Source organism: Triticum aestivum, chromosome 2A (assembly GCF_018294505.1).
Source record: "Triticum aestivum cultivar Chinese Spring chromosome 2A, IWGSC CS RefSeq v2.1, whole genome shotgun sequence".
Taxonomy (NCBI): domain Eukaryota; kingdom Viridiplantae; phylum Streptophyta; class Magnoliopsida; order Poales; family Poaceae; genus Triticum; species Triticum aestivum.
In genome coordinates this window covers 783,486,459-783,501,172 of record NC_057797.1, presented here as the reverse complement: position 1 = coordinate 783,501,172, position 14,714 = coordinate 783,486,459, and the positions used below count along the sequence as shown (strand labels likewise).

At 45.7% G+C, this 14,714-nt stretch overlaps 1 protein-coding gene and 1 long non-coding RNA gene across 2 annotated transcripts in view; both read left to right on the top strand.

Moving 5' to 3' along the window:
* Window positions 1-535, top strand: part of LOC123038317 (disease resistance protein RGA5) — a 36,603-nt gene extending 36,068 nt beyond the window's left edge. Inside the window, exon 5 of the mRNA XM_044462168.1 lies at window positions 473-535. Within this exon, the coding sequence (XP_044318103.1) occupies window positions 473-535 (63 nt within the window). The remainder of the gene's footprint in view (window positions 1-472) is intronic.
* A 6,569-nt stretch (window positions 536-7,104) lies between these two features.
* Window positions 7,105-8,485, top strand: LOC123186764 (uncharacterized). The gene is made up of 4 exons (XR_006493710.1): window positions 7,105-7,236; window positions 7,321-7,489; window positions 7,730-7,988; window positions 8,075-8,485. It is a non-coding gene; the product is annotated as an uncharacterized lncRNA (long non-coding RNA).
* Window positions 8,486-14,714: the final 6,229 nt, after the last annotated feature.

Genomic DNA, 14,714 nt, shown 5'->3' with positions numbered 1-14,714 from the left:
GGTCCTTTTATGCAGCTACTGTTTATCCCTGCCATGTGGCTTGTAAACATGGATGTGCTTGATATTATCTGCCTATGATTTTTTAAGCCTGCTGGCACTGGATCATTGGTTTTTGAAGGAGGCACTCCTATTTTCTTTGTTTTCGAAAAGGGGCGGTTTATTACTTAAAAGATTTAAGCATTACACCCAGCCTCTGCATTACTAAGATGCACACAGCCAAAAAATGTCTTCTCACACAAATGAATGATAAAGAGGCGAAATACAAAAACATGAAGAGTCCGTATAACGCCTAAAGCGGAGGGGGTCAATCCTAAGATCATGTTGCCACCCATGCTGGGTAAAAGTATCCCTCACCGTAGCACTCCTATTTTCTTTGTTAATACAGTTGTGCATGGCTTGCGATTATTCTGAAGTGCATATCATCAGCAGGTGTTGTTGTGCTGTGTGAAGTATTTCTGTTTGTTTGTGGAAGACTAGAAGCAGCAAGACCGACACCGGGACGCCATCCCGGGTGCCCAGCGGGATGCTGACCTGACAGAACCCGACAAGCCGGAGATAGAGAGCGGGGAGAAGGCCCTCGACCGAAAGGCAATGGCGGACACACACGATGATGATGCAGACGAGACGTCATTCATTAAATTCTCGATGCTCAAAACAATGCTGGGCATGAATTCATTGAGGTTACTATTGTCTATTGCATCACCTGCCAGTCAGTCAACAAACAAAAGCAGAGCTTCAACATACTTATACTCCATCGAAGCTTGCTCTGACCTGCTCTGCTCCACTCTGCTATGATGGTGAGTTGGAGTTCATGCTAGCTACTTGCTGCGAATATCTTGGCCGCTGAGGCATTGGACCAGTTTGTAGGAATGATGACAACTGAATGAACAGATTTTTGTTCTGAACACTGATAGTTAGCTAGACTTAAATGACCGATAGTGTCGAACATCTGTGCCATGGGGACGGAATTTTCGGTGGACACCAATCCATGGGAAGGCCGGAGCCCGAAGATGTCGCAGTAGGCAGCGGGCACCCAGCGGGCATCCTGGACCAGTCCAGCGACATTGAAGCTGATCGGATTGCTCAGTCACAGAGAGGTCGCCGGACTGGTCCCGGATCGATCAGTCAATTCATAGGATTGGTTAGTCACAGAGAGGTCAATGTGATGGAGGAAGGAATGGAAAGGAGGGAGCGATGTAGCACATATTTTGCAGCACCCACCCTACCGCCAATTCATCACATATGTTCATGAAATTTGCCCTGACAGTTTATGCAAAATATGTGCTACATGATTTCACCCTCAAAAGCACATATATATGCATTTTATCGATGAAAGACTTACATTAACAATCAACTTGAGTTTGTTGGAAGGAAATCATTTCAGTGACAAATATATGTGCATTTTCATACATCAAACTAATTGTATAAGCTATGACATTTGTCACGGTTTGCACAAAACCATATAGCCGTTTTTTTTTTCAAAAGCCACCGCCTTTTCAATAACTAGCAAAGTGGCCCACTCGATGCGCGGGCTAGAACGTTAGTGACTTTATAATGATAATGTATTCTTTGATTTTTATTAAAAAAAATTGGGACAAAAATGTGATGACATTACAAATATAAGACTTCTACAAATACAGTTTTGTTTTAGGTATTTGTTATTTTCACATTGCATACCAATATATATGTTATACAATTTGTCGTTTACCGGATTATTATGTATGCCGTACTAAGCAACATCTTATTTAGTCATTTTCTCGTTGAATGCCATTATAAATGTTAAAGCACATACCTTTGATATTTACATAGTTTTGTTTTTATCTCAAAGGAAATTCTAGTCGACTTTAGGGACTCCCCAAAAATATCCAATTAAAATAATCCAATCATCTTCACTATACTTATAAGAAGTAGGATTACACATATTATTTTGACCCAGACCCTTGGATATATATATATATATATATATATATATATATATATAGGGAAAAGCATGGCTAATGTGTTTCTTACGAGAGGTTGCTATCTGAGCCACATGAAAGCATTGGGATCTGGTCCACCCCCTTTCCCTCTTTGCATTTTCGACATTTTGGATGTTTAAACTTTATTTCCTCTTTGAGCTGAAGTTGGACCACATGCACATGCGCATAGGCCATAGGCCCAGCTTTGTAGGCCTTCACGCTGCAGCCCTCGGGGCGTGCGCGTAAGGTTCTGAGCCCACGAAAGGTGCTCTTCCCTAAAGGTTCTGAGTTTTTTTTTCTTGTTCGTCCATCTCCTTTTTCCGAGTATATGTTTTTTCTATCAATACTTTCCAATAGTTTTTTATGTTGCTTAATGTGTGTGTGTCACACATACCACCGCCAGGACACGAGCCTAATCTGACTCGTGCCTTGTCGGGTGTGCTTTCATTGCTGCACTTTTCCATGTATATGTGGGTGGGTTGTTTGCATCACAACCCAGATGTGCCTATAAGACTGGAACACGACGGCCCGTCAATAGCAAGTACATGGCAATGGGGTCAGAACCTTACTGCATACTCTAAAGAGCCGGTATAACTGGAAGTTGATGTCCAACTGCTTGTCATGCCGCGCTACAAAAAAACCAGGTTGTTATGCTTATTGGTGGGCGGTGTACATATTGCGTTAAAACCACTAAAGAAATTATTCCAACAAAGATACATGCACTATAACGTTTTTAAAAAATCGTCGGTGGATTATCAAAAGAATAGCAAGCTAGATATATATTTTTCAAGTAATTGTAAGTTGGTCGGCATCTTTTCACTACTAGACACACAACATTGTCAAGCTTCATCATATTTCATCAGTTTGGAGACATATCAGTTATAGCTATACAGCTTATATTACAAGCTTATTGGTTTAATTGCCAAATATTTATGGAACACACCAGCAGCCATCCTAGTTTATAAACATGTAGTAGTACAAGGAAATAAAAGGCAGAAGACTAGATGCATTGCGTCAGTACAACATACACATTTTTCTCAACACGGGCTAATACAACTGTTCAGTACATCTGAATTTGGATGTATTAAAGACTGATTTTTTCTGAAATACGTTTGGGTCTGCTTGTGGTGCAGCCAGGACGTCCCGTAGGCCCAGATTCGTGGCAGTGGCAGAGTAGGTGTGTTGAGCGCTGAATGGAGATGCCGGTCTCGTGTTTTCGTCAGCATCCGGCCGGACGCATGCGGAACAGCGGAAGCACTCCCATGACTCGATGAGTATTTGCATGGACAGAAGCCGGTCACAAGGCACTCTACTTTCGAGCGCAATTTCAGTGTCCAGAAGTCAAGGTTGTAACCTGATGGCATGCATGCAATGAAAGGCCCCTCACTCTGCCACTACCAAAGCTACTAACCTGAGCCATGTCCAGCACGCAGCCGATGGACCGGCTATTTTCATGCATGCCGCAGTCCTCAATTTGCCACACCCGTGGCCTACCTAGATGGCATGGCCAGATCCTCACTTTGCCTTCCCTCAAACTTGGCATGGTCAGATCCTCACTTTCTGGTTATGATCCTTTTTGGGTAGAAAACGGGTTGCATAGCTCCAGGAACAGACATATTAAGCAAAAAATAAAAAAATAAAAATTGAAGGCAGCAATTCACAGCTAGAATGACCATCGTCGTCGGAGTCCGAGGACAAGGAGATGCGGCTATCGCCATTGTCGGAGTTGGAGTCAGAGAGGACGATGAGCCCCTTCATCTGACGGAGCGCCGTGTCCTGCTCCTGCTTCAACTTGGCGACCCGAGCCGCCTCCGGCACTGCCCCCTTCGCCTCGTACTCCGACTGCTCAATAGCAAGCCGGAACGCCTTGGCGTTCTTCCGTCGGAGGCGGCAAGCGTCCGTCCCTGCCGTTGTGAGGGACCGGCGGTAGACCCATGCGAGGAGCCGCTCGTCCTCGTTGGACTCTACCTGCATCCCGCGGTGGCGGCGCACGGACTGCTCCGCCGCATCCCTCTCCTGTGCCCGATGCCTATCACGGCACGCGGCGCGCGCCTCCGTTTCCGAGTTACGCGTGCGGGCTGGCAGCGCGGGCACCAGCCCCCACCGCGGCGCGCGTGGCTTCCCTCGCCCGGATTTGCTGCTGGATCTCGTAGCGGCGCTCTGGCGTCAACATGTCATAGTAGGTGATCTTGCTCCAGACCATGGTGGAGTGCCGGAGCATGGGCAGAGCGCCGGAGTGGGAGAGGGAGGAGGTGGAAGGGCTCAGACTGGCGGTGCAGAGAGGGGGAGGGGGATTGGTTAGGGTTGCGGGACGCCGACCGGCTTAAATAGCCAGATGTTGTCTTGGGCGGCGAACTGGAGCGGCGCCCGCGGCATTCCCACCACATCGACGGACGCAGCGTCCGTCGTCCCGCTGGGTTTCCGGTGTTTCCGTGTGGGGCCACGCCGTCAGGCCTACGTGGCGGGCCCGTGCACCCCCATATCCGCCACATATATATTTGTGCTGGATATGGGGGGTGCCAGTCAGCCGGGGCGTTTGAGGGTTGTTTGAGAGGCCCATCTGGGTCAAACAATCGTGATCGAGCGGCCTGCCCGGGCGTTTGAGACGGGTTTAAGGGGTCCGGTTGTAGATGCTCTAAGAGCACTTATGTATGCAAGGTGGTGCCCGGAACCGTGACATGGCCGCAAAAGATTCTTGGCAACATTATTCCTGTCTAGTTCAATAAGATTGTGTTGTAATTTTCAAGCACTGTTGGTACAAACTATAAATTCACTTCGACTTAAGTTTTATTCTACTACATTCTTGTGTGTGAACAATGGTGATTAACTTGTGACCCCTTTATTTTGTTTCCTGTGTCTAGAGAGCAATCATTTTTTATTTTTGCCTTTGTCATATACATCGGTGAACGGACAATTGCAAACATAGGCGCCAACACTTGACGTGGTTAAGCTCACTTGAAAGGAGAAAACGATAATCTACCGGCATTTGTAATTCACAACATGCAAGACATACCCCTCACGGTGTTCTTGTATCGCCCGTATCGTCATAATAACACGGGAACCTTCATTTGCCATTCCACAAACCCTACACACTCGTATGAGTGCATTCTTTGTAATTGGACCGGGCACCCTTTTCTGCCATGAACGTTGTTGTACCCTCCAGAGTAGCAGCTTGTTTCCTCATGTGATCCTCTCTCTCTCTCTCACACACACACACACACACCTTTTTTGTGTGTCTATAGGCACCAAGACTATACATGTTTAAGCTCACTTAAGAGGAAACAACAATATTGAACGAACAATTGCATTTGAAAACATGCAAGTCACACCCCTCACGGTGTCCTTGCATCGATGTATCGTCATAATGACAGGAGAACCTTCATTTTCCATTACACAAACCCTACACACTCGTATGAGTGCACTCTTTTCAATTTGATTGGGCACCTTTATCTTCCATGAACGTTGTACCTATCGGAGTAGCACCTTGATTCCTCCGGTGATCCAGATCTCTCTCTCTCTCTCTCTCTCTCTCTCTCTCACACACACACACACACACACACATGCACACCTCTTTTGTGTGACTATCGGTGCTAACAATTGACGTGGTTAAGGTCATTTAAGAGGAAACAACCATAAATGAATTGGTAATTGTATTTGAAAAGTTGCAAGTCACCCCCCTCATGGTGTTCTTTTATCGATGTATCGTCATAATGACAGGAGAACCTACATTTCCATTACACAAACCCTACACACTCGTATGAGTGCACCCTTTATAACTGGACCAGGTACCTTTCCCTTCGATGAATGTTGTACCTAGCGGAGTAGCACCCTTATCCCTTCGGTGATCCCGATCACTATCTTTCTCTCTCTCCAACTCATCTTTTTGTGTGACTATAGGCGCCAACACTTGACGTGGTTAAGGTCACTTAAGAGGAAACAACAAAAATGAACGGACAATTGTAGTTGAAAACATGCAAGTCACACCCCTCATGATGTTCTTGTATCGCCGTATCATCGTAATGACACGGGAACCTTCATTTTCCATGGCACAAACCCTACACACTCATATGAGTGCATTCTTTTTAATTGGATTGGGCACCTTTTACTACCATGAACGGTGTACACATCGGAGTAGCACCCTGATTCCTTTTTCTACCATCCTCGTATCAATGTACCGTCATAATGACAGGAAAATCTTCATTTTCCATTGCACAAACCCTACACACTCCTGTGAGTGCATTTTTTTAATTGGACTTGACACCTTTCTCTTCCATGAATGTTGTACCTATCGGAGTAGCACCCTGATTCATCTGGTGATCCCGCTCTCTCTCTCTGTCTCTCTCTCTCTGTGTGTGTGTGTGTGTGTGTGTGTGTGTGTGTGACTACGGGTGCCAACACTTGACGTGGTTAAGGTCACGAGGGAACAACAAGAATGAACGGACATTTGTAATTGAAAACATGCATGTCACACCCCTCATGGTGTTCTTGTATCGATGTATCATCACAATGAGAGGAGAACCTTCATTATCCATTACACAAACCCCACATACTCGTATGAGTGCACTCTTTTTAATTAGACCGGGCACATTTCTCTTTCATGATTGTTGTACCCATCGGAGTAGCACCTTGCATTATCCGGTGTTCCCGATCTCTCTCTCTCTCTCTCTCCCTCCCTCTCTCTGTCTGTCTATATCATTTTTGTGTGTTTTATAGGTGCCAGCACGTATGATACTAACCCATAAAGTCAAAGGTGTCTGCAGCAAAAAAATAAATTGCCATAAAAATGTTAATACAATGAAATTTTAGTTAAAATTTTCATTAGGGGCGAATAGGATTTGTTTCTTTTGTCAAAGAGATTAAGATAATATGTATCCCCGTGTGTGCGACGCTACATTTTTTGTCCCACCTTGTTGTATGCATGCTCCATGTTTTCTGCCGGCAAATACATCCTGGCAAGCAACCGGTCCGTCAGCTGCACGCTGCAATCGGATGCAGCGTCCACAAGTCAGAACATGCCACACGAAAAAAAAGTCAAAGAAAGAAAACATTCCAAAAAAAGTCAAAGAAACAAAACATCCACACTCGTGACCACGGTCTGCAGGTCATTCAGAGATAAGGACAGCCGTGCTGGCCGGACGTGAACAGCCCCATGACCATCTTGCCTGGTAACCCCCACCCAACAGTTCCCCTTCATCTCAATCTTCACAGCCAGCGTCCGGTAGCAAAATGGAGGAGAACGACGGTGCAGCGCCCCCCGATGGTGTCGTCCACCACACAGGTGAGTTACTCACGCGCACGCCCGTTAATGTCCTTCTTCCCTGTCTCTTCGAATCATGTAACAATTTCCTTGCCGTATTTTCAGCGATAGATCCAGTGATAGGTGGAGTCCCCATGGATCATATCTTTTCCACAAACACGAGTTAGATACCCTCGTTTCAAAACCCAATCGACGAAGAAGAGAATGACAGCAAACCAGCGGAAGGCCCCGTGCCGCCGACGCTGCCGGCCGCTGGATGGATAAGACGTCAGAGGTAACCCTCTCAATACAAGAATATGTAGCGATTTACATATCGGTTTTCGCTTTGATTTCCTTCATCCTAATCACGGCTATATATAAAAGAACTAGTATGATGCTACAGATTTGTACTAAAGTCATAACATTAACCAGATAGATGGTCATTATTCAATCGTCCTTTTCTGTAGCAGTATCTTTGGTAGTCACACAGAAAACTAATAGAGCTACCATGTTTCTTACTTTCTTTGGCGTACAGAAACAGATAGGGCAATCCTTTTCGGGCACCAGTGGAAGGACATCAGACTGTGATAGAGCGTGCAATTGAAGAAGCAACGAAACTTGGTAAAAAAGTTGTTTTTGAACCAACTGTTGGCATGGTGTTCAATTCTGAACAAGAGGCTTATGAGTTTTACAACGCATATTCATGGGAGATTCTATTCGGCATCAGGCGGGGAAACAAATACGTCAACGATCAGAATTACGAATCAAAGCAAGACATTCTCTATTGCTGCGAGGTTAGCACCAATTTCGAATTCCTCTTAATCAGATCGACAAAATATATTTCCTTGCTAAGCCATGTTCATTTGTCATCTTTATGCAGGGCAAGGAAACCGATGTGTTACCTCCTGAACCTAAGAGATCTAAGGGGAGGCCAAAAACAAAACGATTGAGATCTGCTGTAGAGATAGCTATTGAGATGAATAAAAGGAAGTGCTCTATATGTGGGTCTGACACCCATGCCACTAAATCATGCCCGTGTATGGAAGTTGGAGCAGCTGACCCAATGGATTCAAACACTCCGGACATGGTGTTGTTTTATTTTTGATATTACGAGAAAAGATCTGTCTATTCATTGATAGTGAAGGCAGTTAAAAGAACACGAGAAGTGAACGTTACATCCATATGCATAGATCACAAAGCGACTGCTATGACCACTTGAGCGAGCAGAAGGCATGCCGCTGGGATTGCCCTCCACACGCCCTACGAAGAGGCTACATGGACCGCCGGGATGGCGGCTAGTACATCCCTACGACGAAGCTAGATGGACCGCCGGGATGGCGGCTAGTACATTATTCTATCATTACAGAGTTGTCGGCTCCTCGTCTTCATACGCAAGAAGCAAAGTCGCTTAACATAAATGATCGAAATAGGAAGTACAAACTGAATCCCGATTCATGGTGATCCGGAAACGGTTCTCGTGCCATGACAGAAAGGAGCACTAGCCGTTGAATGAGCACTTGAAGTGATCTTCGTCGATGGTGGTGAAGAGATTCCCAATAGCGATATGAGCTCCAATGACAGCCCTACGCCGAACGGGAGGTCAGATGTCATGACATTGACGTGGTACATTGACAGCAATAGATGGTCACATAATTAGGCAAGTATCGAAGTTGATCTTCGTCGGCACCGTTTTCAGACGTTACTAGAGAAAACGGTGCGCTGTTTTCAAGTTATTTGTTAGCAACCAAGGGGTCAGATAACAAAACAAAAAATATATCGGTAAGTAGATTAGTGGATCTCTATGTCAATTACATTATCCCAGGGCGATAGAAGACCCGAAGTACAGAGTCAAACAGAGAGTTACCGCTACTATGCACTGAAATACAGTGCTCTGTAACAATAGAAGCAGCCTCTCGCCGATCCCTGTCTGCTTGACGTAGTCTAGCCTGAATACACATAAGAGAATCAATTATGGAACATCCATACTGGGTTTTACATGTCGAACGTGAAATACATTTACGCACACTCGCCTGCTTTCTCAGATCCAAGTGAACCTAGATGCAAGAAAGGAAGTGGTGCGTGATGTCATTGTAGTTGGTGACAATCCTGAAATATCATTTTCATTACACACGAGCAGCTGAATGGACTACATTTTGAGTGAATTACCGCCTAAGTGGTCACAGCTTACTAAAAGAACCGTACCTGACGGGATATACGCGTATGTGCACGTCATAAGTACCACCCCGGATACCACCATTCAAAACAATATAGTCACCATCTCTGAGATTGGGAAAAGTAAACAGCAAATCATGTAAATGTGCCATCGATGATAATAGCAAGAACAAAAACTGTAGTTAGTCAAAAATATTACTTAGCAGTGTCCATCGAACGCATGAACTCCGACTCTACTGTCCTGAAAGCAACTTTTTACCAGAGTAGAACAAGGAAGCTACTATCTTTTGACACAGAAAAATATAGCTCAAGTGAATACCATATCTTGGCCTTAATCCTGCCAGTATCGTCGTCGAAGTCAAATATAATTTCGCTGTCCAAGTCACGACGATTCTGCATCACACCAACAAAACGCCCCTTTATTAAGAAACGACATGGTTATACATTTAAAGTTTCAGTTTCTAACTGAACAGAGCAAGCTAGTGGTGTATGTTTTTCTTACATTGCTAACAGGCATCCCATAGAGACTCAGTGCACCACCATATTGCGTTGAAGGAGTGAGTGGTGTTAATTAATTGTTTCACTGTAGGAACAAGATTGTTAGGGAGATCAAGATGTTGCATTAATCCATCAGTTTAGTACCAAGTCGAACCAAAATGCCAAAGATATAGATGATCTATACCTGAACGTCGCTGCACTGGACAACATCGCCTCCTCCCGCAACACTAACATCACAGAGGGGGCATGATGCCCTCTCCAAAATGATCTTCAAGCTTACAAGTGCTGCTAGATGAACCTCCCAGGGTTGTTTTTCCATCACCCAGCCCTGCCATATTAGAGAAAGATGCTTGTTCAAATCCAACGAACGGCTCCCATGGTATATATTGGAGATTGGAACTGTCCAACTGAATGATGCAGTAATGGCACCCGGCTGGCGCAGCAACACAAAATAAATGGTCAGCTTGAATACAAACTTATTTTGGGTGAGAATTCGATCGCCCTTTTGGGATGCATAGCGGGCAGTGCCAAACAAAGTTTGCAAGACTGAAAATAAATGGAAGTTCATTGCTGGGACAGCAGGAACAAATGCAGCACTTTCCACCACCGTATGTTGAAAAGGTGCAGAACCCTTAGTAGCTTATGCATTAGATGAATGGGATCTTTCATACTAAAAGCTACTATAAATAAACTGAGATGTATGGAACCTTTCACTACTAGCAAAGAAACAAAAGCTAGACAGTAGGCCTTCTCTAAATAGAGCACACTAGCTGATCAATGTTGGAAAGTAGCTGCTCCCATTCCACTTATAAATCTGACTTTTCAGACTCTAGCTTGCCATTTCCATCCACGGCCCAGTAAAGCCCCCTCACATGCTTTCCTCTTGTGTAAATGCGAGCTTCAATAATGCAACAATTTAGAACCTTATCCAACTAGAAGTTCGGATCTTGATGCAAACCAAGGGTGCCGATAGCACTCTCTGCTGCTAGTGATGGTAGGAAAGCCGTTCCCTATATATATATATATATATATATATATATATATATATATATATATATATAGTGTTATTATTCATCACCCAGGGTGCAGAATAAATTATTCTTCATCCGAGGTAATCTTACGATCATTTCCTGGGAATACAAACAGAGGCCATTTTCCTGGGAACACAAACAGAGGCCATTTTCCTGAGGCCTCATCCGACAGGCACATTTTCCTGGGAACACAAACTATAGGGTGAAACCAGCCGAATGAACTGAGGCCATTTTCCTGAACCTGAATATAAACAGAGGCATGCAGGGAACACAAACAGAGGTTGGCGAAACCGCCTCGGTCCTGATGAGATAGGACAACATACCGTCGAGGAGAAATGTCGAAGTATGAACAGAAGCCGCGGGTCCCCCGGCAAAGCGGCGATCCCGGGAGGCAGCTCGCGACACAGCATTGCCGGAGCTCAGATGGGCATGACACGGCAGCCAAAGTTGTGCCCTAGGCTAGGCTGGCCAAGATGGGCGCGGACCATGCTGACGGATCACGCGGCCGCAGATGACCAGCTTAAGGCCCAGCCCACCACCAGGACCAGGAAGCGGCTTGTACCGCGCGGAGGATACCAGACCTTGGGAGGCACTTGGTCTACAGCTCTCAGAAGCGAAGACGCTGGGCGCCGCGGAGGTGGAGCAGGCCCCAAATCTGAAGGAGGGCAGCCGGCACGATGCAGCGCGAGGAGTCGTCCGAGGCGCTTATGAATGTTGAGAGGAAGCGGCGGAGAGAGGAGCAGGAGGGGTGGTGCATGCGGTTGGGGAGGACGGGAGAGGAGGTGGAGGGGAGGCGAACTGTGCCTGTCGGAGGAGGAGGAATTAGGGGGGCGCTGCGTCCGGGATGGCCAGCAGCGGTGGCCGGCGGCGGCCCCGGCTAGGCGGCGCTCTCCGCCCAGCTCGACGTACGGTACGGGATCAATGACGTGTCTGGCCATCTCCTCAGACTGAGAATGGCCAAATCAATGGTGTTGTTACCAATGAAACCAATGTTGTGGGACTCAAAATATGTGTGGAATTTCAAGTTTCAAATTCTGCTGCAGTATACGCACGCATGGATTATGGTGATTTATCTCTCACGTTTTGCGTTCAGTATACTCGTCTGGACCTGGGCTCTACACTAGACACATGCACCCTAGCTAAATCCTACACAAATCACCGAGTGGAAGAGAGATGAGTTCAGGGGTTCTTCAAGAGAAGAAGAACCAAACACCATCTTGAAACCTGATACTCTCAGTTTACTCTCCCTTGGATCGGTTCTATGTGCCGCAGTTCTTGGCTTGGTCTCTGCCCATTCGCAATCTGGGACCGCACAAGAGATGCCCTATAGGACGCTTTGTGCATCTAATTTTCGGATAATAATTGCCGCACGGGGGAGCGAGGAACGCCCTGACGGACTTTTTCTCAGAACATCTGCAAAAAGTTTTTGAGGACATTCTTTTAAATGCAATTTCTTTCCAAAATTCTTAACATTCTTTGAAAGCATGAACTATTTTTAAAATTTATGAACAATTTTTTAAAAGTTGAACTTTTTTTCAACATGCATTTTTTGAAAAGCTGAGTGTATGTTTTCGCAATTTTAACATTTTCCATATTTGTGAACCTCTTTCGCAAACTCAAACAATTCTTCACTATTTTGGTATTTTTTTTAGAAATAGCAAACATTTTCCAAAAACCTTAAGATTTTTTAAACTCGTGAACATGTTTCATAATTCTGAACATTTTTTTTTGTAGAGAATATAAAAATCAAGAGAAAAATAAAGAAAACCCAAAATAAACCTGCAAAGAGAAAAAACTCGATATGGAACCAGGGCTCCCAATACAGAATGTTATAGTAGGTTTGCTATCTAATATGAACGGCCAGTTTACTTTATTGGCACCCCTCGTTTGTGTGAAAGCATGACATTTTGATGCTCAATGCATGGCATAGGAATTGTCGGCTCCTAATCGATTTTCTCTAATTTACCTTTGCTCTAGCGTGGGTTGTGGGCTCCCAGCTAGGAAGTTGGGTTTGCGTTCCTTGGGCTGCTAAGACCATGTTGTGTATGACTAATGATGAATGATTGAATTATGGCTTTCCCATGAAAAAAAAATAGCAAGAATTATGGTTTATTGTGCCACAAACAACATTAATTATGACGGACTACAGTCTACACCGTTAGCAGTCCCATTGTTGCCCCTCCTCCTCCGGCTCCGGCGAGTTCGAAGGCAGGCCCACTGTGATCCGGGCGGCGCGCCTCGCCCGAATCTCCTCCTCGATCTAGAAGTGGCGCTCCGATCTTAGCATAGCATATGTGGTCTTCTTCTGCCTTGCCATGTCGGATGGCGAGGAAAGAGGGAGGTGGAGACGGAGAGGAATGTGCTCTTCTTCCACCACGTGCCACAGCTCGTCGGCCTTGAGCTGCAGCTTCGTGATCATGGCCCAGTCAGAGTAGTTCGTTCGTGTGAGCATCATCTGAGGCATGCTCCCGTTGCCGCCGCCGTGCACGACATGGTCGATGACGCGCTTCCCCCATCCCTCCTCCATGGAGAGATGCGCCATGGTTTTCTCCAGAACCGCCGCCTCTGCTGCGGCCTTCTCTTTCTCTTGTTGCTTCTTCATCTGCTCATGGTCCCTGCCGGCCATCTCTCCAGCGGATCACACACCGCCAGCGCCCAGGATGGTTCGTACACTTGAATTTTTTTCAGAATTTCGTGGTTACCTTGGTAACCGAGTTTACCGCCCCCCCTTGAGAAAAATGTTCCATTCCGAATCCAAAACCTTGGAAGACACCGGTTTTCTGCTGCTGTGACAACTTGCGCCTTTTCAATTCTGTTTCTTATTTATCTGAATTCCAACGAGCTCTTAAAAACAAGCTTGAAATGGTCATGCGCCCCTCGAGCTTACAGGCCGTGACATCCCACGACGCTCGAACGTGCAGAGCCCTACATGCCCGCGGCGAGGAATGCATGATCCATGCCATCCCATGGCGATTCCTACGAGGAGCTGAATACTAGCTAACTAACTGAAGGGAAGAATGCTAACTGAACCATACGTGGATAGACACACGCTAACTGTCAGAATTATTCAGAGAACTGAATTTTGCTAAGTCTGAAGCTATGTGTGAGCAGATTATCCATCACAAGCCCTGCCGCACCCCTCGCGATGGCGGCTCCTAGCCGACGATGTGAGTCTCACGAATCTCACCACCACCGCTCGCCGGCAAGCTGTCACTCCGTCTATGTCGGCGGCGGCAGCGGCGGGCTACAACAACAGCAAAGAGTTGGTAAAGGTAGTAACTAACCGTTCCCTTCCCCAAATCTCTCTTCTCTCCGTTCTGCTTTCACCTTTTTTTTTTCTTTTGCCTCACGCAGTACCTAACTTTTTTTGAAATAAAACGAAATTTTATTCATTAGCAATAACCAATACCTCGTTTGTGAGAAACGTTACAATTTCACTAATAGGCTCCTCAAACCAATCCGAAATCGAAAAAAATCTAACTAATCGAGCAAGTTCATGTGCTATTTTCTTTGCCTCTCTATTACAATGTTCGAATTTAGTCATGATAAAATCATAAGCATAGTGATAGCAGTCATTGAAGATTGCCGCCGCCGCTCCCGTTGACTGTCCTCCGTCCTGCATGGTCTCAATGACCTCCAGATTGTCAGAGTAGATGATTAAGCCATTAAATACCGCCCTTTGCGCTAAATTTAGGCCAAATTTGAGAGCTCAGGCCTCCGCTATGAGAACATCCGCGCAGTAATCTATCTTTTCATTCCCTCCTGCAATAAGCCTATCTTTGTCGTCTCTCAATACTGCCCTCATCGTACCCTCCAGCA